Source organism: Photinus pyralis, unplaced genomic scaffold, assembly GCF_008802855.1.
Source record: "Photinus pyralis isolate 1611_PpyrPB1 unplaced genomic scaffold, Ppyr1.3 Ppyr1.4_LG7, whole genome shotgun sequence".
NCBI classification, from domain to species: domain Eukaryota; kingdom Metazoa; phylum Arthropoda; class Insecta; order Coleoptera; family Lampyridae; genus Photinus; species Photinus pyralis.
In genome coordinates this window covers 25,975,742-26,003,326 of record NW_022170738.1, presented here as the reverse complement: position 1 = coordinate 26,003,326, position 27,585 = coordinate 25,975,742, and the positions used below count along the sequence as shown (strand labels likewise).

General features: G+C 35.0%; 1 protein-coding gene and 1 long non-coding RNA gene across 3 annotated transcripts; one reads left to right on the top strand and one right to left on the bottom strand.

The window, feature by feature from the left end:
• The first annotated feature begins 1,800 nt into the window (after positions 1-1,800).
• On the top strand, positions 1,801-20,384 carry LOC116176062 (E3 ubiquitin-protein ligase listerin). The gene is made up of 17 exons (XM_031494529.1): positions 1,801-1,979; positions 2,030-2,224; positions 2,274-2,540; positions 5,161-5,631; positions 5,680-5,864; positions 12,805-13,636; positions 13,685-13,889; positions 13,937-14,748; positions 14,798-15,231; positions 16,272-16,458; positions 16,507-16,660; positions 18,328-18,682; positions 18,734-18,877; positions 18,930-19,063; positions 19,113-19,519; positions 19,999-20,166; positions 20,222-20,384. Exons 1-17 carry the CDS (start codon positions 1,932-1,934, stop codon positions 20,279-20,281), a joined length of 5,058 nt encoding a protein of 1,685 aa, XP_031350389.1. The 5' UTR covers positions 1,801-1,931; the 3' UTR covers positions 20,282-20,384.
• On the bottom strand, positions 5,893-6,440 carry LOC116176064. Of its 2 annotated transcripts, none has more exons than XR_004146414.1 (3): positions 6,338-6,440; positions 6,090-6,265; positions 5,893-6,034 (listed from the first exon to the last, which is right to left on the bottom strand). It is a non-coding gene; the product is annotated as an uncharacterized LOC116176064 (long non-coding RNA). The 2 variants fall into 2 exon arrangements; XR_004146413.1 differs by having other exon boundaries at positions 6,090-6,255; positions 6,338-6,423.
• Positions 20,385-27,585: the final 7,201 nt, after the last annotated feature.

Genomic DNA, 27,585 nt, shown 5'->3' with positions numbered 1-27,585 from the left:
CGTGTGACATAAAGTCACTAAATATAGAAAGTACCGCAATCCATTGGGCTCGTGTGTTAGAGAGAGAACGCATGATTTTTGCCCAAAAATGGCGGAAGTTACCAGATTCTAGTAACTTTAATGTTAGGAATTGTTCACCTGTTTGGAGGTATCTGTATATATTTTTATAAAACATGACAGTACTATGAAGTTAGGTTATAAAAAATGACGGCTATTCAGATTTTATTTGTCAATTTTTTGAAGTTGGCAGCAAATTTGCCCAAAAATGGCGGATGATTGCGGTACTTTCTATATCTAGTGACTTTACTGTTTGTATGGTATTTTGGCGGAGCCTGGTGGGTGTACTGTGAACTAAAGCATCGAAATCAGAGAAGCGCCATCTGGTGACCAGCTTCTAAAGTCATGAAGTAATTTCCCAAATTCGATATAAATCATAAATATCGATAAAGAATACACAGTTGTTAAATTAAAGTGTATTTAGATACAATCACATTACATTATTTAACACAGAGAACTTAAATTACATGTTTACAAACTACATATAAAACTCAGAAGTGAGTGGAACTTACGGTTTGTAGATGTTAACACTTTGAAGAAAAATCCTTACATAACGATTTGTCGTACGAAATATTTGGTTTTAATTACTGTTTGGACTACATATTTTTGTTAAAAAATATCGTTTGAACTAAATTGTTTGTTCCAAGAGGTAATAAAACCGTTTCAGCAAATTGTCACACAAGTTTTTGACAACAAATGTTAACTTGATTCTGGTGCTTACTTGTTACTTGAGAAGCGAGGGTGGAAGTTGTTGAATTATGTAAAACGTATTTTGTATTCATTATCTAAAAGGAATTACAATATAAGTATCATTGAATTTATAATAAATTCAATGTAAGTATCTACGTCTATATAAATATAAAACTCAAGTCTACACCCTTTAGCGCCTATACCGTTGGTAATTTATAAATTCCATACCTTGCATAAATAGGAGAGAAATAACAGCACATTTCAATCCTCTTCGCGTTTCAAGCACAAAACAATCTGTTTCAAAATATGGGAAACGATGCCTTTTTGATATTTTATCGTTACAATCCGCCACACAACACTTTTTACGGTCACATAACTTGTTCATATTTTAAATCTTTCAAAAGTCAAAATTGACATGTACGTATAAAATCGATGGTAAAAATATTTCCTGTAACGAGCAAAATTACAGGTTTTGCAAAAAAAATATTTGAGTCTGCGATAAATAGTTCTCCGTACAACCACGGGAAACGCTGTAATCAGTGACAATTTAGCGCCATTTATGTTTCTGTTCTGTGAAGGTCTTAAGGTGGGTTCATAGCTCTCCGTTCATCCGTTGCGTTGATCCCTCAAACGGATAGTGCAATTTGTTAAGGTTCATAGCAATCCGTCCATATCGTACGTTTCCAAGGTAGGTATAACCATAACCTAAATTTTATTTTGTACTGTACCCACCGTGATCTTCAGTACGTAGAAACTACTATCAGAGTTAGTCTTTGCTATCAGATTATCACCTCGAAGAACGTAATAGACGAACACTGTTAAATTTGCTCTTAAAAGTCAACAACATAACAAACATAACCTTACTCTTGTTAAAAAACGGACCAACGGAAACGTAAATCTTCAACTTCAACCAACTTTTCCGTAGTTAATGGACGACGTACGGTTTAAAAATTTACTGTGTTCTGATTGGATAACGGATAAACGGAAACGTATGAACGGAGAGCTATGAACCCACCTTTATTTTGTGCCATATACTTCTCAGTTCTCTTATATATATGTCAGTCTGTCACTCAAACCTAACCTACAAAGTGTAATTGTGTAATTTGTACTGGCCACGAAAAATATAATTAAGTTTCATGTTCAAAGTAATTGTGTTATATATCTTTACTACATTGCAATAGGAAATGGGTGGAAAACATAAACAAGCACAAAGAACGAAGAACAATGCTAGGGTTTGTGTTAGAAATTGTAATGAAACCTTTACTATTCCTTTTTCATGTAGCCCTCCAGCAGCTGTAGAAGTGCCGAGCTTTTAGGGACAACCGTACCACAATTTGTGGGTTTTTCGGCTATGAAAGAATCCACAGCAATGTCTGGATTTTCTCTTGCCACCGATGACATGGATGCCTCTATAGATCCAAATTTTCAGCTAGTTTTAAAGAAGATGAGCAAAAAGGATGCCACCACCAAATCAAAGGTTTTAAAATAAACAAGAATAGGCAATTCATTTATTCCTAATTGTGTAGGCACTTCAAGAATTCACTGAACTTATTAAAACATCAGATATTGAAGCAGTGATAGCTGTTTTGCCATTTTGGCCAAGATTGTATTGTGTTTTGGCTACAGATACTGACCATAAAGTACGAGAAGGCACGCATATAGCTCATCATCAAGTCGTACTTAAAAGTAAACGAAATTTGGCGCCATATTTGAAGCAGTTTGCAGGTCCATGGTTTACATCACAATATGACACATATGCACCTGCAGCTAGTGCTGCTACAAAATCATTTCAGGTAGGTAGAATGTAATCTTTATCAAAAGCTGTAGCGACGCAATGGCAAAACTGACGTTTGCCACAGGTCATGGTAATTCAAACTAATTTGTTGGTAGTTAGGTGATTGCCTTATGAAGGAGAGGGAATCAGTGGTAATAATGAATGAAGCAACAATCAAGAGTACAGTATCGACCACAACCAGTGGTGTATTGGTAAATTACGATAGGGGTGTATGCAGGTGTTGTTTTAACCAAGGGCGGAGGCGTAATGGAATGAGTATCCGAGGTGTGTGGGGGGGGCTCCGAGGGACTAAATTTTTTTGTAATTTTTACAAAACATGGTTTTTTTCCTGTTTTTTGAGGTCTGTAGCCTGTAGGTACAACAAAAAAATAAATTAAGAATGCTATTATAATGCTAACAAAACATAACTACAAAAATGTCCGAAACCATACACGTATTAGTAATGAATTGTTAGAAACGTATATGTCTGTATTTTAAATTTTTGTGACATTTCCCAAAGGAATTCGCGTGCAATATCTGAGAAACAAAGAAGGAATAAATTTATGTAAAATTATTGAGTGTGACACATCATTATTTTTCTTTATTTTATAGCATATGTTAAAATGACATTGGGGATTTACGATAATTCAACCGTTTTAACCGGATTGGTAGAAATCATCATAGAAACAATTGTGGCAATAATTGTAACCATAGCAAAATCTACCAACCCGGTTTAATCGGTTGAATTATTGTAAATCCCCGTTTTAATAGGTTTGAATGAGTAGGCTAAGCCGTTCTTTAACCTATAGATAAAGTGATCACTTTAACCGTAAGGGTAAATAAAGTGAAACAAATGATTATGCATTCTGATGACATCTGTCGTTCATATGACAATTGTGTTTCTATGGAAACGATTGGGACGGCAGAACCTAATTTAATATGCTGGCGATATATTTTGAGTATTTTCAAAATGCGACCATCGGTGCCCACATCTTCAACTTGCGTTATCCGAATTGACCACGAACCATTGCCGCCAGCATATTAAATGCTTCTTGGTTAGAAAGCGGCATTTTAGAAAAGATTACAAATTCAAAAAACTGCACTTTCTGAATGTAAACACAGCAGAATAATTTACGGCTGTTATTATTTTATAATGCATCGTGTTTCATTTGTTTAATTTTCCAATGCCTACTTAAAAGTGTAGGGTGCTTTTCCAAACAATCTTTCGCGCCATCGACAAATACCGGAAATACAAGCATTTTTATTAATTAATTAATTAATTAATCTCATTTTCCCAATATTTGAGGTTCGAGATTTTGAAAAACGGTTTTCACTGGCCTCTTAGAATTTTGAGTCATAGTGTTAAAACTAGCCCCCTGGCGGAGAAGAATTCAACTAAATTAACTATATTTTGGTTAATTCTCATTGCCCAAGGAATGCTCTTTTCAACCATACTAAATTTGTTCAAATCGGTGAAACGGTTAAGAAGTTAAAGCAGGTTATTACAAAAACAATTGAACGCCCCACACCATCTTTGTTTTTGAAATAGGTAACTGAGTTTTTGTTTTTACGAAAATGATAGATAAACTGGTTCTCTTTAAAAATGTGAAAACAATTTGTAGATTATTATGCGAAATTTAAAGAAAATCTAATTTTAAAATTTAAAATGGCAGTTACGCCCTTTGTTGGTCAATTTTAGAACTTCGAAATATTTTCCAGCCTTAGTTAGCAGTTCTGTCTCGGGTTCTATTTATGAAGCCGTTTTCGCTTGTGCATGCATTTACCAGCCTGTTGAAGACGCGACATGCTCAAATATTGCTATTGTAATGTAAATTTAATTACGTTGTTTATTTATAACAATTAACAAATTTATAACAGTCTTGAAATTGATTAATTTATAACAATAAAAATATTGTTTATCACTCACGAATACACCATTTATAACAGCGCGACCTATTTATTACTTCGGCATCGAAATTAGAACTGCGCTGCAATGCAATGCTTATATAGCAAACGCCTCCCTTGAAAGATCTCAAGCGCTTTCGCAGGCATCTGACTATTGTAGAATGGTCTCGAACAAACAAGTCATATTTCTCGGAAAGATTACGTCACATCTGCCTTCGTTCTTTATCGCCGATGACTAATCTTGGATGATGCCTTGATATCTATCGGGATTTCTGGAATGTTTGCTACACTATGAAGGGATTGCAAACCAAAAATAAACATATTCAGAGGATGCCGGACAAAAAATCAAAATTGTAGAAGAGTTCAAGTGTTGTGAGAAATATTAGAAGATGTAACGTGTGTTAATTAAAAATTTGTGGCCGCGATGAAACGCGCCGTCAAAGGGGACGCTCCGCTGCTAGGTCCTTTGTCGTGAAATAAAAAATTAATTTTATTAAATAGAAATCCCCTTTTTTTGTGTTCACTGTTTCCACTAAAAAATAGGAACAATTACATCCACATATCTAAAATCAAAAGTTTTCGTAGAAAATGATCCGAATAAAATTAGTTGCACTATTTGTGATATTTTTTATGATTGGATTGGATTTAACAGTACCATCGGGAATCAAATGCTATTGCGTCAAAAAATTAAACACAAATAAATGAATACATTAAATAATGCTCTACATTTTTAGGATGCGTTTCCAAAAAATAAAATCAAGGAAGCTATTGCGTATTGTCAAGAGGAAATCTTATCTTACATTGGTGAAAATCTTACAATTCATACTTCAAGCACCTTAAGTAACCCAAAGATCACATCTCCCGAAGATGCGGAGGCTAAATACCAACGAGTTTTAATATCGAGTCTTCACGGATACACCTTGTACTTGCAACAACTATGCACAGATGAGATTGAGAAGCAAGAAGAATTAAATATGAAAATTATTTCAGACAGTAAGTTTTGGAAGTTTGCCAAAAATAAAGTACTTCCAATTAAATCTGCCTGGTATTGCGTGATATCGTCAATATGTCAAAAATCGCCCACATTTTTGAAAAAAGAGTACGCGCATATTGTTGGAGCTGTTTTTTCTGATTTAGACGAGAGCGAACCCATAGTTGTCCAATCCTTATGGGAAGCAATTCTTTCTGTTTTATCCACAATTGAGGTATTTTAACGCACATCAAATATTTGTATGAACAAATTATCTCTGCAGGAATGGTGGCAGTATGTTAATATTGACAAGCTGGTTTTTCCAAAGTTGTGGAAGTTGTTAAAAGAAGGTGGATTTGGAAATGCTTATGTGATTTTTCCTAATTTACTACCTCTGATTTCACATCTGCCTCCAAGTATTGACCAGAATTCCACTTTTTCCTTATTCTTCGAAAATATGTTTAAAGGGTAAAGTATTACGTATAAAATTTAGTAATGCACGCAAAGGATTTGTATTTTCATTGTGAATTGAAGTCACATATTTAATACAAACACAGGAGCCCATAAATCCAATGGAGAAAAGATCGTAGTTCAGGTCCCAATTTGGCCGATACCCTTGGATGGCGGGGAAACTAATCCTACACAGATTGTTATTGTTCATGAAAACAAGTTATCGGTTTTTGGAGTGCGTACCTCTTTCATATTATTGTCCTCAACTCAATTGAATATTATTAGGTATTGAATTATTTTAACCACCTTCCTATGTCCTGAATTTCCTGGGACGGTCGAAGCTTGTGTAAATTTAGCATGTCTCAGTATTGTCTTCGTTGGAGTGGTAATAATTTGGTCAGGCGAAAATCTTGAACAAACTTATTGGAATACTTACACTGATAGGTCAGACGACGTCAAAATGTTATAGGTCAGCAACAACAAGCACTCACCTGGCTTTTCAATTGCCATTAAAGATGAATTAATTGGGTTTATTCAGCAACAGACCATGAACACGACATCAGCTATCACATGGAATGACAGAAAAGTTTTAACATTAGGCGCTCCCCCTTGCATGGAGTAGGCTTAATATTACTCCATGTCAGCGATTGAAATATAAAACATTGTTTGCACATCAACTTTTTTGCTTTGTTTGCACTACATGAACAATCTTTTAGTGTGACTTCACTTCACAGTTGCAATACAAATCCTTTATAAACAATAATAAGTGGTAAACATAAACCGAAGGTTTGCATTAAGCCAACATTTTGTTTTTGTTCATCATTAATTTTAATGTATTTGTCTGTTTTCAAATTGGGCAATAAAGACATAGTGAAAAAAATCAATAACCAAATCGTGATAATAGTTAGCGTTGTTAGTCTTTGTATGCTTCCTTTTTGTAGTGTGTATTCTCTTATATTTTTCTACATTTTTTTTAGTAATCTTGTTTGTTCAGGATGTCAAATAATTTTCACAGTGCCCTTTTTTATATACAATTGAGGTCAATATAATTTGAAAATACCTTTAATAATTATTATCTTGTTTTCGTCCATGAATTTTGAAATTTATTAGGGCAGTGTTTTTTGCGCCTCACTTACCAAACAATTTCAAAATCATCATTTATTCAAGAAAAACCGTTAAAAACCAATGCAGTTATTTTATACGTTCACTGTCTGAATATTTCCGTAAAATTATTTTAAAAAACGTATTATCACCATTTTTTGGGTAGAATTACGACTAACTAATGTAAAAATAGTAGGTATCCAAATATGTTCTCAAAACACATTTTTGAAAAAATTATGCTACGAATTATTTCGTAGTTTGCATCAGCGATTAAAATTCTTTTTACTGCAGAATAATTCATAATGAAACAATTTGCGCTTTTCATTGATATTTACTTATCTATATGTCTCTCGCGGAAAATCTGTTCTTAAGGTCAAAAATATTGGTCATTCAACTGCGTTAGTGCTGCTTCTCAGGAAAGATAGGCAGTAATGCAAAATATACAGTGCATTTTATTTTTTATTTGGCGAATAATTTGACAAATATAATTTTATATGTGACAATACAATCTATCTGATCGCATATTGGAACTTACAGTATCACACCCGGTTAAATCTGAAATTTATGCAACTTTTGTTTTTCAAATGCAACGCATATGTTATTTTAAGATATTTGAAAAGAGCAATCCATTTGTTGTATGATAACATAAAATATGCATATGGTTGATATACCGGGTGATCAGTTTGAATTTCCCACAAAACTAAACATTTATATTGTTGGTAACAATCAATTTAATGTATCAGAAAACAATAATCACCAAGTTACTAAATTTCACTCTCAGGGTCATGATTTCAAATAGTTTCATGTAACGTCAGAAGCAATAAGGGTACACAAGGAGGTTTACGACACAAAAAGTGCTAACTATATGGAGACTGCAAGCTTTGCTTCAGGCTAGCGGCCTTCGAGCATTACATCCATATGAATTAATGTCTTATTGAATCATCGAATGAACTTCAGAAAACTGGCGGCGATTCACACTTGAAATTTTAAACTTCTCACATCATTTTTCTCTCTGATGTACGTTATCGAGTGATTTAAATTTATTTTTTTTTTCAAAAAATAAAACAAAATTTCGTCTTTAGCATCATCTGATTCTGAGTCAGAACTTAAGGTTAATAATAACAATTGTTTTGTTTATTTATCAATCATTTTCCAATTTGGCGGTTGCGAATAGAGAATGAAATACTGCATCTCAGTGGATCACCGCGTCACGTCACCTCACACGTCCTCTATGTGTCTCAATTTGCGCTTAGCCCTTTCCTTTTATGTACTTACTTTGATTGCTTTGAGACCTGTCTCATAATTATTTCTTGTTCTGCTCAGGTAATATTTTATGAAGCATTTTCCTTGTGGACAATAGCTATTTGTGTATTAAGAGCGCAAAATGGTATACAGGGTGGTGACTTGCGTAATGCACCATAGGGATTTCAATGTAAAATTCGTAACATGCGATTATTGGCTCCCCAAATTATTTTAGAGCAAAAATGTATTAAAGTTTTTTGTAGAAAAAATATTTTACGCCAATCAACCGTATTAGTTTTCAATTTTTTTCATATAAAGACGAAAAATTGGAAAAATTAAACCCGCATTTTTTTCAATAATCTGCGATGCCATGGAATTTTCTAAAACAAAAAGATATCCAGTGATCAATTAGCAGCAGTTCGAAATGGATTTTATGATCGACTTGGTTACTGTCTTGCAGTTAATCGTGACTTATTCGAACATTTATTGTAAATTGTTATATTAGGAAACCGTTTTTAGTAATTTGGTCTTTCTTTATGTTGAATTCTACGAGTAAAAAATAGGAGGAGAGAATATAACGGTGGTGGGAAATAGCATAACATGCGACGGAAGTTGTCATCATATCACTCCCTTTGCGCTGGTCAGTTATGTCGACTTGACATCATAAAACAGAAGAGACGATGTCAGTTTTGTTTTGTTACACCACTGCCAATAATGACGCGTTTCTCCCCACCCTTTTCGCACTTTTATAACTTCCATTTGGTCCATTTCCGTCCCCTTTTAATGCAAGGTTCTCTCCTTTTATTTTTTACTCGTAGTTGTCATTGGACACTGAGCAATGCATATTTAATTTATAGTTAATAATTGGAAGAGCGAGCGGTTTTTTTATTTTGTCGCTTGTGACAAAGTGACATTCCTCGAAAAATATGACGTTTGCGTTGTCAAATACGAGCGCAAATGTCTCTTTTGGATATCGATTGTAGAAAAAGAATGTTTAAGTAAAGTATCATTTACTAATAGACAAACTGTAATACGCAAACTGTGAAACTTGAAGTAGGTCTTCACTAAAGTCGCGTATTCATATAGCGAACGAATTTGACTCATGTGTAGGTACAAGCAATCACAAGCGTACGAATATGTTGCATTCTCTAGTTTTCGCTCACCAGATGGCACATCAAAGAAAATTCGCGAAGAAGTCGTGTGGTATATTTTCTAGTGTGTACTTACAGATGTTCATATTAATATTATTTATATGCACATCGTTTGTTTATCGTTTGTTTACGTTTGTTTAACTATTTTCATCGTTTTTTTACATTTCCGTATGTATTTTTTAAAAATTCAAAATGGGCGAGCTAACTTCACGGTGGCTCGCCCAAAATCATAATTTTGCTTGTTTATCGATGCAGGTCGGTTGTTTACGTTTGTTTAACTATTTTCATCGTTTGTTTACGTTTCCGTATGTCTTTTTTAAAAACTCAAAATGGGCGAACTAACTTCACTGTGGCTCGCCCAAAATCATAATGTTGCTAAGTTTGCAAGTCGTTTATTTATCGTCTGTGGGCGTGTAAACTTTATTGTCATTATATTATTTTTCATCGCAATATGCATCTTTTTAAAAAATGTTAAATGAACAATTAACTTAACAGTGGTGGGGCTAACATTCGCTTATGAACCACTCTACAATTGTAGCAGTAACATACATGCAGTGATTAGGTAAACGTAAAAGGCTCTAATAAATTAGTCACTGTTCTTCAAACAATTCTCTAATTTTCATATTAAAATGTACGATGGTACTTAGAACTGCCTACCGTTTTAATATTAGTTGAGACAGAGCTGGATCGAGTGTTCTAAAAAACCGCTCGAGCGACGAGCGTCCTAATCTCGGTTCTAATTGTCTCAAAAATGCTCGCAAGCATCGAGCTGTTTTGCCAAGCGAAACCGCTTACGGGTTCCGAGCACTGCTAAAAATGCTCGAGTGGTTTATCGCGAGCGCTTGGGAAAAGTGCTCGTGAGCAAAAAAAACGCTCAAGAGTGGAAAAAGCGCTCGGAAACGGAAAAAACGCTCGCGAGCGGCGCTTAATCCTTCAGAGCTTGAGGGCGGTTAAAAGCGCTCACAAGCGAAGGAAAATGCTCATGAGCACGAGCACCGAACATTTTAAGTAAACGCTCGAGTATCGAGCACCAAGCGGCCGCTCCGAAAAGTGCTCGAGGGCGTTTCATTTGTACCAAAAGTGAACTATTATTATAAGTCGGAAGATAAGTCCAGAAACAGGCCATTTTATAACGTATACTGCGTACTGAAACAAGTACCCAGCATGTTTATCGAAAGTACTGCAGACTATTTCCGAGGGCAACTCTAAAGAATTATAATAAATATTGAAAAACGCATTAAATTAGATGTAAGAATGTGGTACAATATTGACAATAGTAGCATTTCCATTGTAGATAACTTCATTGGTCACAATTCAAACACTGCTCAATTAAGTATTTCAATTATGTCAATCAACTGAACACGTACAACTGGCTTATAGTGTTTCATAGATGACTCGATCCATTCTAAAAAATACCATATCACGTCCGGCAAATAGGTCAAGATATATTTCTGTCTCAACTAATATTAAAACGGTAGGCAGTTCTAAGTACCATCATACATTTTAATATGAAAATTAGAGAATTGTTTGAAGAACAGTGACTACATCATTTTCTGTGACGTAATTACTATGCAATAATGCCAAATCTAGTTTTGAGCGATTTAGGTTATGTCACTTGTCAACAAGACAGTGCATTCTTTTTGTGAACAATCCACACCTTAAATAAAATAAAAATAATTTTTATTATTCATTTCGTTAATTGGAACCACAATATACATACAATATACTTTAATAACTTATGAACTGTACAAATGTAGCATCTCTTTTACAGAGAAAGTACTAAATATAAAATTTTACAGGTTATGTGATGTGATGGATGATATTCAAATTAATCGGAATCATCGAAACTGCTTTCGTGTTCAAAGTTTATAATAATAGTAGCAACGTTTTCAAGATCTAATTGCTTTTCTCTTTCGTACCACTCGTGTATTACAGTTTCCGTATCCTTAACTGAATTGCGCCACGTTTCGGAAGTTATCGATTGTAGTGATTCTTATCACATGTTTATGCAATTTTCAATGCTTCGTCCATCTCTACCAATGTGTCGATTGTAGTAATTTTTCGCTATGCCCCAAATATGTTCGATAGGATTAAAAACGCGATGCTAGGGTGGTAAACGTAAAACGAAGTAACCGTATTACTCGGCTAAGTGGTCAATGCCTTATGCGGTACATTTTAGCTGATTTATTCCTAAAAGTATCAACAAGATTTATATAACATCAAATAATTTGCGAACGTACTTACTGTGCAACCTTTTCAACAGTTCGGCTGTAAAATCATTTTCGGAGAACTGCACATTATGATCACCTAACCACACTTTAATGTTGTCTGTTTTTCCCGTTATCGAACACAATTACTGACGGGTTATCTAAATTCTTCAGTAATTTCTCTTCAAACCAATGCACAGCGAAAGACGTAGAAAATAATCAAAATCAAATCAAACGAAAAGTAAACCAAAAGCAACCTATCAAATTTACAAATTTAAACGCGACAACATAGCGAAATGCTACCAATTGTTGCGGCTAAAATAAACTACATGCTTAATGTGTTGCCTAATAAACGAAAGTAAGTTTACGTTGGTACGTCGTTTTCTTCAGGTAATGACGTGCAACGGAAGATATACTGAATAGACCGTAATTTATTAGCGCCTTTTACGTTTACCTAACCACTGCATGTATGTTACTGCTACAATTGTAGAGTGGTTCATAAGTGAATTTTAGCCCCACCACTGTTAAGTTAATTGTTCATTTAACATTTTTTAAAAAGATGCATATTGCGATGAAAAATAATATAATGACAGTAAAGTTTACGCGCCCACAGACGAAATGACTTGCAAACTTAACAACATTATGATTTTGGGTCAGCCACCGTGAAGTTAGTTCGCCCATTTGGAATTTTTTAAAAAGACATACGGAAATGCAAACAAACGATGAAAATAGTTAAACAAACGTAAACAAACGATAAACAAACGACCTGCATCGATAAACAAACAAAATTATGATTTTGGGCGAGCCACCGTAAAGTTAGCTCGCCCATTTTGAATTTTTAAAAAAGACATACTGAAATGTAAACAAACGATGAAAATAGTTAAACAAACGATAAACATACGACCTGCATCGATAAACAAACAAAATTATGATTTTGAATTTTTAAAAAAGACATACGGAAATGTAAACAAATGATGAAAATAGTTAAACAAACGTAAACAAACGATAAACAAACGATGTGCATACAAATAATATGAACAATGGGCGGCGCCAACTTCACGGACTTTACTTACAGTTTCCCACAGTATTCGCAAGGGCTGTATACTGCTTATATACACCCGCGAAAGCAGTCGTTCGGAAGCATGTGGGCAGAAATATTAACGTCGAACAAATTTGGGAGAATTCGGACAAATCCATTCGTTTGCTATATGAATACGAGCCTTTACGAGGTGGTACTAAAATAGTCATAATTTGTAGAATGAAACATCAGTCATCCACAAGAAGTCGACATGAATCATTAGCTATATCAACAACATACGTTGAGTGTTTGCAATACGTGATCATGAAGAACCATTCGGATATCGGTTTCTGCGAAAAATTAATTCGAAGTCACCTGTTTCCAGTTCTGGAATGGAGTCTTACGGATCCACAAGCATCCTACAAAGGTTTTTTCAATCAGATTTCGAAAATGATTCAATACTGGAGTAAAAATAGCAGCAGTGAAAGCTTTCCTCACTATATTAAATATTCTCAATTTTTCTGGAACAATTTAAATTCGTTGTGTCAAGGTTTACTGTTAAATTTAGAAATTTCATACGATAAAGAGCTGCTATCACAGTTTTCTTCAAGGCAAATAGAACTGTTGCAGTCACTTAAGCACATCGTTGCACACAAACAATTGAAAGTGTCATTTTGTGCTAACCAATCCCCTGAAAACATTACTGGTGAAAGTCACACTATGGTTTCGTTACTTGTGGACAAGTCTTATATGGACCTGTTAAATACTGTTGTGTATAAAACTTGTGCGAGTTATGTTAAATTCATAAATGAAAAACATTCTAAGGAACTGATTGAGTGCTTGGGATCTTTGGTGCAAGATTTTGACAGCGAATTCTTCTTCAGACGTTTAAACGCAGAGTTTGAAGGTGAAAATGTGAAGGAAAATTTAGTAAACGTTTACTGGAAATTGTTGCACAAATGGTTGAGCAATGAATCCATATGCTCAAATTCCGTTGTTGAGTTAATCTTTTTGTTGTTTAAATATTTGAGCGACGAGTCGAAAATGGAAGTTTTAAATAGTTTCGTTTTGGTGAGTATTCATTTTTGTCAATTGTGTGAGTTATGTTTGCTATTGCAGTTTCAAGGTACCGATTGCTTCGGTTGGTGTATTGCTCAGTCGTTGTCACATCCATATAATGAGGATGGTACAATTCAGAAATGGCTACACAAGGATGAGGTTAGCCATTTCTTAACATCTATAATGGAAAAAGAATTAAATGATACATCTACTCCCGAGTTAAAGTTAATTTTGAAAAAAGCTTTTATGGAAAAACAAAATGGAGGTAAGGAGACTAAATTGGTGTTTACGTTTTATAGTTTGTGTTTCCAGACTTGTATCTAAGTTTGCCTGCAATTTCTGACATAGTAATGGTCTTAAATAAATGTTTACTGCGTCACGAGGAGTATTCTGCTACCATTGATATGTGTGCGAGTTTTGCTGCACATATATCGGCTATCTTATACTCGCAAAATTATAAATTACAATTCGGCGATGATCTTTTACTCGCTATGTTCAATTTATGTTGCTCTTCGACTTTAGACCCTGATATTATTTCAGTGGATACAATATGGGAAGTAAACACTGCGTGGCAAGATGCTATTACAGTATTAGCTCAAGAATTAAGTTGGGTTGAATTTGAAACATTGTCATCAAAGTGTGCCGATGTTGTAACAAATGCAGTATTTGATGATACCAGCGATTATAATATAAATCACATGATCAAAGTCATAGTGAATTTTATCAAATGTATTAACGGGAATCCCATGCGAATATGGGATATTTTGAATTTATTCCTATTTCGCGATTTTGTCCAGCCTTGGAAACGTACACTGGTAAATGTTTGCCATTCCGCCGAATATGCCGTGGGTCATCTGTGCGCACCATTTGAGCCTATTTCTTTCGACAGCAGCTTTGATGAATCACTTATAAGTAAATATTTTATTTGGATGGATTTAGTTGCTGATGTTCTTGTAACACCTACTGCAACTTTAACTGAAGAGACTGATGAAGAGGATGATAATGTGACAACGACTGTTCAAACAGTGTTTAATTCAGTTTGTGTGTCTGACATTTTGGAGTTACTCATGGAAATGTTGGAATCACTAACTATAGCCACAATGTTTACAACACATTATGCATGCGTAAGTAGTTTGAGAAATATTTCCATTGCTTGTCATGCAATATTTTTAGACAAGGCACAGTGAAATTGTCTCATCACGTAAGAATTCAATGCAGTTAAAACTTAAAACTATATTTAATAACATGGACACACAATCTGTGGTACAAGTAGAAAACCGCATTCGAGAGAATTTAATTAGAAATAGCGGAGTGTCGGTAAACGTCCTTCACTTGTACCTTTCAAAAATTGTTTCGAAAAATCTAAGTGAAGAATATAGAAAATTATTGGAGGAGTGTGATGATCAATTGATCCGTTTACATTTAACGCAAGCATTTGCAAAATATGCAAAATATGAGCAGGTATATGACTGCTCAAGTGATACTGAACGTATTATTTATTTGAGAACATTAATGCATCTAGATCAACTTGAAATACCAAGTGCAGAGATTTTTAAGAGGATTGCTAATATTAATCAAGAATCGAAATCTCACTTCTTGTATGAGAGGTAGGTCTACTTCAGGGATTATTTTTCATGAGTAAAAATGTTTCCCCTGTTAACATCATCAAGGTCGTCTCTAGTGTAGTATGACATAATAAAAGTTCCAAATGCGAATCCTAAGTCTCTTGGATATATAAAATGAGCTTCAGTCTATGCAATACAAACATATTAAACGTTATACAAATCATTAGGTCGTCGGGAACGTTTTTCTTTGTTAGTAATTGCACACACTTGCACTTTTCGAATTAAACAAATGATCACTAGTTGGGACGCCAACATAACAGTCTGTGGAACTTCGACAGACGACTGTTAAATATTATTTATTTGAAACAAAATGCAAAAGTAAAATTACGCAAGCACAAACAGTCATCGTCTCAAAAAAATTCACACTAAGCCTGCTTTTACACTGTGATTCAGTCGCCCGAAAACCGGCATCTCGGATACACCTGAAACATTGCGTCTTATGGAGCCGTTCACACAGCATATACTTCCCACATACAGTATCGGCGACTAAATTTCAATCGCTCGCTAGTCTCAGTCGCCCGACGATTTTACATGATTTTGAGGGAGTGATGGGCTATTGGTTCATTGGAACTGTTTACACAAGGAGCCTTTTTCATTAGCCTTCAACTGCATCGCCGGAAAAGTACTTCCTGCAAAAGAGAAGTTTACAATGCCCAAAGTCTGCGAAGTGTATTTGACATAAATTCTGACGGCAGACTGTATCTCCGATACAGTATCCCCGTGTAAAAGCGGCCTTATTAAACCACTATGACTACTATGACGATAAAATTTTCCACGTCACTAGTCAGTAACTTTTGTGGCTATTAAACATCCGAACATCCCCGACGTCACGATTCACATGCGCGACACGAGACAAACTTATAACGGGCGAACTGTACTTAATTGTTCTATCTTGTATATGTTAACGATGAAATGGACTTACCACAAGTAGACTTGATTAAACTTTGTACCTATTTATCTTGTGTAATGGACAAATCTCTCGTTTTTGTAATGTTTTTATTAATCATATCTTTGTCTTTCAGTAATATTGCAAATAGTATTACTTGGAGTGAGGTAGAGTTGATCATTGAATGCATGCGGCTGTTTTCTAAAACTTTACAAAATCAACCGCACGGTATAAACAGTAACCAATGGGATTTTATGATTGTTACTTTTGTAACATGGACAAATAATATAGCAAATTTGAAGTACAAGTTTAGACGATTACAGGTACCGCTTTTGTAAATTAATCATCTGGTTTAATTATCTGTGTTTTAGATTAAATCGCTTATTGGTGCCTTATGTGAATTATTTGTATGTGTATGTGAATATGTAAAAAGCTGTGATAAAGAAAGTGTTAAAAACGAATGGACTGAGGTTTTTGCACAGGAAATTAATAAAGCTTTTCTTGGAATGTGGTTTTATATTAGTGGTGAGTGAATATACTTAATATTCTTATATTCTTATGGTTATAGAAATGATTCAATTATTTTGTTTATTGCACGGTCTATTATATGCATTGTAGCTGAATTTATGAACTTTCAAATGAAGATATTTTATTGGTCTATATTAATGTTAAATGTGCGAGTTACTTACTTTTTAAGAATGTATATAATTTAATTAATCTCAATTTGGTCAAGCTTACAGCGGAATTTATAATATAGTAGAGTTCCCGCGCGCTCAAAAGTAATTTAGAAATCAACCCCGTCAAGCTTTTAAAGGTAACAAGCAGCTAATGATATGATGTTTTTCCGTAGAGTTTGAACTACTAATTACCCCCCTAAATTCGTCTGTTGATATCGATGTCCAAACGGCCCAAAAAAGAAAAAAATGGAATTTTTCAAAAAGTCCCTATTTTTAATTATCTTTACAACGGTGCGTTTTGTTTGTCGTTATCTCTAATGGTAATTAAAATATAAGGATTTTTCTCCGCGCATTTTACATTGTATATACGGCAAGAACGCACACATAATCGTTAGCCATTCGCTTAAACAGTGTTTTGCAAAATGTAACTTTTTAAAATATGGTTTATAAGGCCATTGCTCTTAGACGAATCAGAATTTAGAAAAAAGTTTAAATAAAAATTATAGCTGTCTTGCGCACAAGTACGTTTTCTTGCTTCGCGCCGACTCTTGATTTTAAAGTGCTTACAACGGACGTAAATATCAATATTGGAGAGAGTCCAGTCCCGTGGTTATACGCAAAACCGCGAGATTTGGCAGTTTGAAGTTATTATCCAGAAATTAGGATCGTGTCATTATATGGTCAAATTGGATTGTGGTCGAGTGCTGAAGAGACATATAAATCAACTAATCTCCACAAGAGTTTCCCAAACAAAATACAGTTCAAGAGACCAATCACACTACAAGAATTATAGTCAACATCGATCTGTAATTTTCGACATTCCAAGACAAAAGCAATGTTTACAATCTCCATCAGATTGTATGTATTTTTTTTGTGTTTTTTAGTACTACCCGGATTCATGTTGTGCGAAAAAAACTAACAGTTTCTTGTGTTTATATTAAACAATCTGGTTACTAAGCTGGCAGCTTACTATAACTCTCGCCAGGCAAGATTGCTGGTCACAGCACACCTTTGTCCTATGTTTATCTTAAGATGCGAGCGACTTCCGGAAAAGGATCGTGCCAATGTTGAACGAAAAGTCTTTTTGTTCAACATTGACACGATACTATCCCGGAAGTCGCTCACATCTTTAGAAAAACATAGATTGTAGATCCTGCCGAGAGGTTTAGGTATTTTTGAGGAATATTTGTTTTGCTGTCATAATAGTCGGATTAAGGGGGTTGTTAATGTGTTTTTTCGAACTTAAACAAAAATTTTGTTTGTGCTAATAACTATTTTGTCCCCTCTGATAAACTGGCCTTTCAATAGTTTTCCAAATGGAATTTTGTGGTTGTTATGTGGCAGCGGTTTTTGAGGTAGCCAGGCCGTGCGCAATAGGAGGCGCTAATGAAAATTCTTTTTAGTTTATGCTATTGTTTTCAACCTTGAGATATTTATACCACGTATGGAGCAATTCTTAAAGCTCGTGTTTGTTTCAAAATCGTGAACACTTAACCTAATATGCATTTTTTGTAGCGTCTTATATGGAAAATTCTAGTGAAATACCAATAGTAGAATTGCCCTTCCTAGAAAAATTTGGAGCCATTATTGACCATTTAGATTGCAAACTATTATTTAACAATCCAAACCCGAAGCTACCAAAATGGTCGAAGCTAGTTACTCAAAGTTGCCTACTTCTTACACATTCTGTAAACGTTCTACAGATGTGGGGCTATCACATGCTGCAGGTGTTAATTCCAGGATTAGTTGAACTTGATTTGGCGGCAGTTACAACAAACACTCCTCACGAGAAAGGGCTGATATTTAACCAGTTCAGTGATACATTAAGCAACATTCGGGATGTAGTGGACCCTTTGCTAAATGAGTTTAAGTGTGTATCGCCCGGTTATTGTTTTAATTATTTTAATGGTTAAATTTACAGGTTAGGGGATGATAGCTGTAGAATTGAGCCGTACACAGATTCGTATACTTACACATCTGCTTATTTTTTGCTATGGGATATTTTATTATCTCTTTGTGAATTTTCGTCCACAGAACTACGATATCAATATGCTGATTGGCTTAAGTAAATAGCTAAATACATATTCTACTTGCTGAACTAATTTTTTATATTTAAGGAATGAAAATTTATTAAATAGTCTTTTGGATAACATTTACAAACTAATGCCTATCGAAGTGATGCATCAGTCTGAAGGAAAAAGTAAGCAATCCGTTGACCTTTTTTCTGGTAAATTTTCCACCAAGTTATCAGGTATTGGTATGAACTGTAAATAAAAATGTTTAATTAAAATTGTTTGTAGGTGCTTGTACCAGTAGAGTTATAGAGCATATGGTTTGTTGGTGCTATTTTTCGGCTTTGTCGCAATTACCTGCGCTAGTTAGACAATGGTGGTCACAAAAAGAACCTCGCATTTCTCAAATTGTTGAAAAGGTCACATCAACTTATATATCTCCACAACTTTGCAGTAGAGAATTTAGCGAAATAAGCAAGAATGAGACCAAATTTAAAAATATGGTGATTAAGGTGCATCCAAGTGTACGAGAGGTTGTTGCAGTGTATACTGTTGATGAGGCTCAAATGGAACTTGTAATAACACTAAAAAATAATTATCCACTTAGTAGTCCGGAAGTTCAGTGTAATAGACAGATAGGTGGTACATCCCATAGGCAATGGTTAATGCAGCTGAAAATGTGTGTTCTTCATCAGGTATTATTAACTGCTCATACATTACCTACTCTGTTTTGAATTTCACCATGTGCTTGCTTACCATAAAAATGGAAGAAAGTATTTTAAATGCGTTGAATTCAGAATAAAATGGTAAATTTAGAAAAAAATAGAAAATAGTATGTTTCTATTTAAAAAAACCATGATGACACCAACTTCCAGTATTTACGGAAACGGCGCCATCTTGAAATTATTTTATTTGGATTCACAATAGTCGATTATGACCGTTTCTATTTTAACTGCAAGTTTAAAACCTTACGGGCTCCAATTAGTATGAATTTTTAAAATCGAGTACTGACTCTGTATTTATATTACTAAAATGATGACCTACTTAGCGGGATGTCAGTAGATCTCTAAAACCAAATCTCACTAGAATTGGGAAATTAAAACAAACGTATATGGTGGATGTATTAGAACAGAATATCTAAGTATAAAATCACAAACGAATAACTGTATTGTAGAACGGTAGGATTTGGGATGCACTTTCTCTGTGGAATAATAACTTAGATAAAAAGTTCGACGGGGTTGAAGAATGTTATATCTGCTTTGCTGTTTTACATCAAGGAACTTACCAATTGCCAAAGCTCTCCTGCCACACCTGTAAGAAAAAATTCCATTCTGCATGCTTGGTATGTAACTTCTCTAAAATCATGTTCTATGGATTATGACGTTAATTGTTTTCAGTACAAATGGTTTAGCACCAGTAACAAGAGCACTTGCCCTATATGCAGAAATTTGTTTTAATTGTGATCTTACCTCTACTCGTAATTGCAGTTGTAAATATATTGTGAAGTAATATTTTTAAGATAGTCCATCAATATATTTTCTTTTACCTGTTAAATTTTTATGAGTTGTTTTATGGGTGTTCAGTCTTTGCTTAAATACGTAAAGAATATTCAATTTTGTCAAAAAATTACATTACATTTGTGTTTTCAAATAGAACCATAAGACATGGTTACCACAAGTCAGTTTGCCTTTTCGCAGTAAATGCTTGGCTAAAATCATGTGTCTCCAGATAGGAAGGTCTGTCCTTGCATTAATTTAAATAGACAGACGCTCATTTAAGCGAAGCGCAGCGTATGAAATCAATGGGAGCGGGAAAGACGCCCCGCCGCGCGTATGTTCGCGTCGGCCCTAATAGTTAACGGTACGCGAAAAGGTCATCAGTGAAAAATAATTATTTATATGACAAGAGCGTGATGTTCAATTTCGCGCATTGAGAGTGCAGGTGAAAATAACAGTCAAATGCGAGCTAGTGTTATATGAGGCACGTTTTTTTAAATAATTTCCGTGTGAAATTTATCGTTTGCAGTGCCACGCATGCTGTTCCTCGCATGCGCATCACATTTCTACATCTGCTGGCAAGTGACATCCGCCATTATGTATCCATTCGATAGTGTTAAGGGTTGTTTACAAGTATTAAAAATGCCCCCTCCTATCGCAAGTGTACGTGGTGTGATAGGTTAGGTTATTTTACAGTGACTTTATAAGGACAGTGGCGACAACTTATCATAATCCGCCATATTGGAGCTAAAAAATTGATTGTAAGATCAATATACCTTGTCATGTCAAATTGTGAGCGTAGAATTATAAATGTCAGTTTCATTTAAGTAAAGATTCTTGTTCAAAACGAACGGCGCAGAAATGATCGTTTAAAGCTTTGCAGAACAACCTATGGGAAAACAAATGCCTCCCAAATTCAAAATGGTATGGGTATATGGAAAACGGTATAATAAGTATGACATATGGTGCAATATCCAAAATGTACATATAAATAATCATTAAATTGTGTTTGACATTTCAGTGTCTTCTGTCACTTCTTGTCCCCTGTCGGGTGTTGCTCCTTCCAGACTTAAAAGTATTTCTTTAGTCTCTTAAATGGAAGACAAAACACGTTGATCTAGTCCACGGAGTACAAGAGATCAATATTCCATGTGCTCCAGCAAACATGAAACCAATTCAAGCGTATTTACGATCACAATTGAATTTGCTGCTAAATTTCGGATAAGCTGCTTCTCTAACCAGTTTTCTATCTAAACTCATTAGGTATTTAGGGCTTCTGAAAAAAATTTTACATCAATTACCAGTCGTAAGGTTAGGCACAGTTTTACATCTAAAAACACTAAGCGGATTACATACCTTATAATATCGTAATAAATCCAAACTATATGCGTCTTTAAAAATCGAGTTTATATAAAACTGGAGACGGAAAACGTAAAATAAAGCAAATACAAGAAGCAAAGTGTAAACTAGTAACATGAAGCCGTGACAATTACAGGTGACACTGTCAAAACAGTATAATTAATAATTATAGCACGGAGTGCACCGCGTCGTTTTGAAGGTTTTCTATTGGCCAGTTTGGAATTTAGCTCCAATATGGCGACCGGAACCAACGACCAATCAAAAACGAGATACCCTGTTGTCGCCACTGTCTCTATAAAGTCACTGTAGGTTATTTACCTCGCTGAAGTTACAGTGACTTTATAGAGACAGTGGCGACAACAGGGTATCTCGTTTTTGATTGGTCGTTGGTTCCGGTCGCCATATTGGAGCTAAATTCCAAACTGGCCAATAGAAAACCTTCAAAACGACGCGGTACACTCCGTGCTATAATTATTAATTATACTGTTTTGACAGTGTCACCTGTAATTGTCACGGCTTCATGTTACTAGTTTACACTTTGCTTCTTGTATTTGCTTTATTTTACGTTTTCCGTCTCCAGTTTTATATAAACTCGATTTTTAAAGACGCATATAGTTTGGATTTATTACGATATTATAAGGTATGTAATCCGCTTAGTGTTTTTAGATGTAAAACTGTGCCTAACCTTACGACTGGTAATTGATGTAAAATTTTTTTCAGAGCCCTAAATACCTAATGAGTTTAGATAGAAAACTGGTTAGAGAAGCAGCTTATCCGAAATTTAGCAGCAAATTCAATTGTGATCGTAAATACGCTTGAATTGGTTTCATGTTTGCTGGAGCACATGGAATATTGATCTCTTGTACTCCGTGGACTAGATCAACGTGTTTTGTCTTCCATTTAAGAGACTAAAGAAATACTTTTAAGTCCGGAAGGAGCAACACGCGACAGGGGACAAGAAGTGACAGAAGACACTGAAATGTCAAACACAATTTAATGATTATTTATATGTACATTTTGGATATTGCACCATATTTCATACTTATTATACCGTTTTCCATATACCCATACCTTTTTGAATTTGGGAGGCATTTGTTTTCCCATAGGTTGTTCTGCAAAGCTTTAAACGATCATTTCTGCGCCGTTCGTTTTGAACAAGAATCTTTACTTAAATGAAACTGACATTTATTATTCTACGCTCACAATTTGACATGACAAGGTATATTGATCTTACAATCAATTTTTTAGCTCCAATATGGCGGATTATGATAAGTTGTCGCCACTGTCCTTATAAAGTCACTGTAGCTGAAGTTACATTCGCTTTTTTTTTCAAGGACATTCGCTTTGGGGATAGTACCAACTTACATTGGAAAGTAAAAAATCCCTAACACCGGGCTGAAGTTACATTCGCTTTTTTTTAATAGTCTACCAAAGTGGTGGTACAGTGACCTATTGGTATTTACATCCCTTGCCAGTGGCTATTCGAAAGGGCACATATTCGAGATAACAAATCAATAGGCCCCTTTGCCTCGAATTTTTATTTATTGGACTTGGAATGTTAGTCCAGTCAAATTAGCGAATTTGACATTGAGAAGAAAAAGTGGGAGAATATTTTTACCCACCACTAATTACAGGGAAAACCCAAAATTTCACCCATGTTCAAATATTCATTTTCGTGATGTCTCACTACCTTAACTTGACATGAGCAAAACAATGACACTTTTTTAAAATAAATTTGTCAGTGTCGCCTATTAGTTATCGTATCCCGCTTAGAAATTTAGCTAAAAAGGAGAATTGGAACATTTTTTGTAACAGTTAAAATGAACAAGTGCAATCGAATTTCTTTGAAATGGTAGGCTCAGAATGTGAAAACTATTGGGCGCAACTTTCTCGCCAATTTATTTGTAAAAATCGAAATTTGTCGTTCCTTTATTTTTTGATAAGCGGATATTCCTGATATCTGATCATATTGAAAAAATAAGTAGCACTTGCCTCTCTAAGTCTCGACTCAGTAGTAGTGTTTGCGAATTGTGATACTGTGCTACCCGCTTGTGTGGTGGTCATGCGTTAGTCCAAAAAATCAAAACGGTGCCACATTTCTACACAAGAACAAATATGCGGCAAAAATGTTTCTAATTACTGGTACAGTCGTATTCCGCCTAGGGGTTTAGCTAAAAATTGGGCTACTATTTGATACCTTCCTAAACAAATTTCTTGAAGCATCCTGATAGAATGAAAAAGGTTTTAGAAATCAAAAATTATTTCCAATGTACCTACAATATGCATTTGGTACACTTTTCGTTTTGGGAATATGTGACATTATGATTGACAAATCAACAGCATTCATGAACATTAGCTAATTATATAGTAATTTATCTAATCCATATCATTAGGAACGGCGTAACAATGTGCAGGATAATGCCTGGTAGTTTCTTTTGTTTTTCCTTTCAAGTAATGAGGTGTCGCCTCAGGAGTTATAGTGCAATATGAGTTGCATATCCTTACGTTAGCGTTTTGATTTTTAGCGCATTTTTGCAAAAAATTTTTTTTGTAAAAAGTAGCATTATCATAATAGGTGGAAATAATATCTTTAAGTACCGCCGTAGGAAATACTGTCGGATTTCCAAATTGGTGCTGTAGGTTTTTCTACTCCCATTACAACGGCTGTTATTTACGAAAAACGATTTTTCTATTCATCGATCTTCCTAAAAAACTAAGACCAATATTTCAACTTTTTTTAAGTACCTACCGCCGTTCTTTTCATCATTACAAAGAATATCCACTATCGAGAATTTGTTAGACTTCAACTACAAAAGTAGCATTTCATAAGAAAGTTTAGCTATTTTTCCAATATAGCGGATTGACTACAGAGGAGCCTTCATAACAAAGGAAAGAATGTGGTCATGCCATTAAGACCTGCAAGGTCACATAGTATGCATCGCCTGCCCATTGTAGCGACCGGTAGCGACACAAACAGTGGGTGCTCGTGTAACCTCTGCTGTCATAACTATACTTGCTTGCCTTTTTTGTTGAATCATGCATATCGATAGTGACTTAATTGCAGTTTTAATTGCAGAAATTGTGGAAACTATCGATGATGTCAATTTTTACTTAAATCAAAATTTGTTGGTACACATAAGTCAAAGTTTAAGGTTTATTTGCAACGCAAAATTTAAGCAGTATTTATATTCAACATGGCATAAGAACGTAGGTACCTAATATTAAATTTATCACACAGGAATTAATAAATAATCGCCAAGTAATTAGTGAAAAGGTAAATAACTGTAGTGTGCCAAGACACCCTCCATCCAATGACAATGGTAAGTCCGATTCCTCTAATGTTTCATGCTGTGATGACGATAATTTTGATCCTTATGTCAATTCAGTGAACTTATCGTTTGACACATCACTAAATAATAATATCCAGGTAATTGACGGTACGGAAATTCCTTCACGAAGTCTTACTCCTATTCTTTCAAATGCGCAATTCCCAAAAATGTCATCACCAAAACCACCCTTTAAAGATCAACCAACAAAGTACGTTTCTAAAATTTCAATGGTTCCCTCACTGTTGCCGTTCGATTTGGATAAGGCATAGACACTTCTAAGTCAAAAATTGCCTTTAAAAAACATACCGTTTTCTCATTTCATTGCAGAAGTCGACATCCCTTTGAATGTTACACGTCCATATCAATTCAGTTTAGACACATATAGGGGCGCATTAAAGAAGGCAATGGTTATCCACCAGTTATATTGCGTATTATCTTTTACTGGGTTTCACGTTAGGAAAAATAAATATGTGGATTATGCGGTTTGTAAATACCCTGGATGCAGGAAATTTAAATTTAACTGCAGTGTACCCAAATCGAGTAGGTAATGTTATTAAGATTATCGCCTTTTCCAGTCATGGAACTTTTACGCACAGTGGGAAACCTCAGTTTCTTCATCTCAAAGGTAGTGAACGAAAGGAGGTGAAGAGCAACTTAGTTCACCAAAATCCCCGCTCATTCCAATTAGATAGTGCTAGGAAATTAGATCCCATTTCGGCTTCGTTAGGAAATTTTCAAAATTACAGGAGCTTAAGCGTTGTTCAGAAGGCAAAATCGGAGGCCTTGGCGGATAGTGATTTTTGGTCGAATGATTTTCTAGATTTGTTACTGAAATATGAAGAAGGAAGGGTGAAAGACAACCAATATATACAATTTGTGGGGCTTCCACTTCACGTTTGTTTATTTTCGAAATTTCAAATCGAACTCTTGAAAAAGAAAGGATTGTCGACCCTATTTTTCGACGCTACGGGATCATTGGTTAGGAACTTAAACTTCAATCCTCAGGGAAAGCGCATATTTTATTATGCAGGTGTCATACAAATTAATGACGCTATTCTTCCCATTTTGGAATTTATTTCAAGTACCCATGGCGCTGACTCACTAGCTTCTTGATCAGATTTAAATACTTCGTTGAAAAAAATTATCATAATTGGTCATGTTTTTCTCGGGTTGTTGTGGATTGGAGTTGGGCCTCCATTAATAGCTTTATGAGCGGATGGAATAATATGAGTGTGTTGCATTATTTAATCTCACATTCAATTATTTACAAAATAAAGATTCATCTGATCTGAAGGGCTTAGTACCTGTCCACATTTGCTGTGCACATTTTATGCACATCTTCGCAAGGCGCATAAAAAGTATATGAATATTAAGAAGGGCGTAGGCAATGTACTTCTAGATGGAATCGCTTCTTTGCTCATGTCGAAAACTATATGGACGAGGTGAATACATTCTTCAAACACGTTCTCATGATTATGTTGAGTCCATACGAAACTTCACATGTTCAAACTGCCTTTTCTGCAATGAGCAGTGGGCAATACAAACATATCTCAGACTCTGAAATGGAAGAAAGAGAGAACCATACAGATTCCGACGATCCTTACAATTTTCCCCACTCTCCCCGAGACACATTAATGTTCAAACATTTCAATTCAATATACAGAGACGTCGAAATTACAGCCATGAGTGTTTCTTCAACAACACCGAATCTGTTTTATTGTCCCGAGTTTGCAGAGCTGTTATTAAACAAATATAATCCCATATATCGTATTGTGGTCTGGACTATTGTTAACTTCGTTACAACAACGCATTTCCAATGCTGTAGTGGAATGCTGGTTCAAACAAATTAAGCACGATGTTGCGGAAAATAAGATGAAGCAAAAGGTTGGTAGGTTTATTTCAAAATTACAAAACCGCATGGAATCGCTATGTATGGAGACTAAATTCATCCCGCTATTAAAGCGAAGACAAAAGATTGCCTCTTCTACCACATCCCTTAAAGCAAATTTAGCTGATTTGCAGGAAGTTATCGTGGAAAATAAATCGATTCTAAAAAGGCCAAATACTCCTAAAGTCGTAAGTTCCCCTACAGTGCATGTGGATCCTAGTAAGGCATTGGTTGAAGAGGTTTGGAAAAAACGTCCATTTCCAGAATCGAAAACTCACTTTCAGTCCAGGCATTTCAAAAAGGTTAGGTTTAATAAAGTCATCGATGAAGAGGAGCCTTCATATTATTTTGGAAAAAGCATAAAAGGAAACTATATTGTTGGTAGGTATCATCAACCAGGATTTCGAAACATTCTTCTAGCTCATGATGAATATAGGTCCCTCTTTTAGGAGTTGGCTTGGCGGGTTTGCAATATATGCGGCAGTTCTTTCATTCATGAGAGATAATGCAAATCCCACAATCTTTCAACGACATTCTCCACTTCTTTGATGAAACATCTGTCATACCCTGTTGGACAGGAATTTGCATTAAACAATATTTCTTTGCTGGATACCACAACTATCGTTATGCCCTCGGTTATGCCATATAACATAAGAGGCAATCATTGGATTGTTTTAATGGTGGATTGT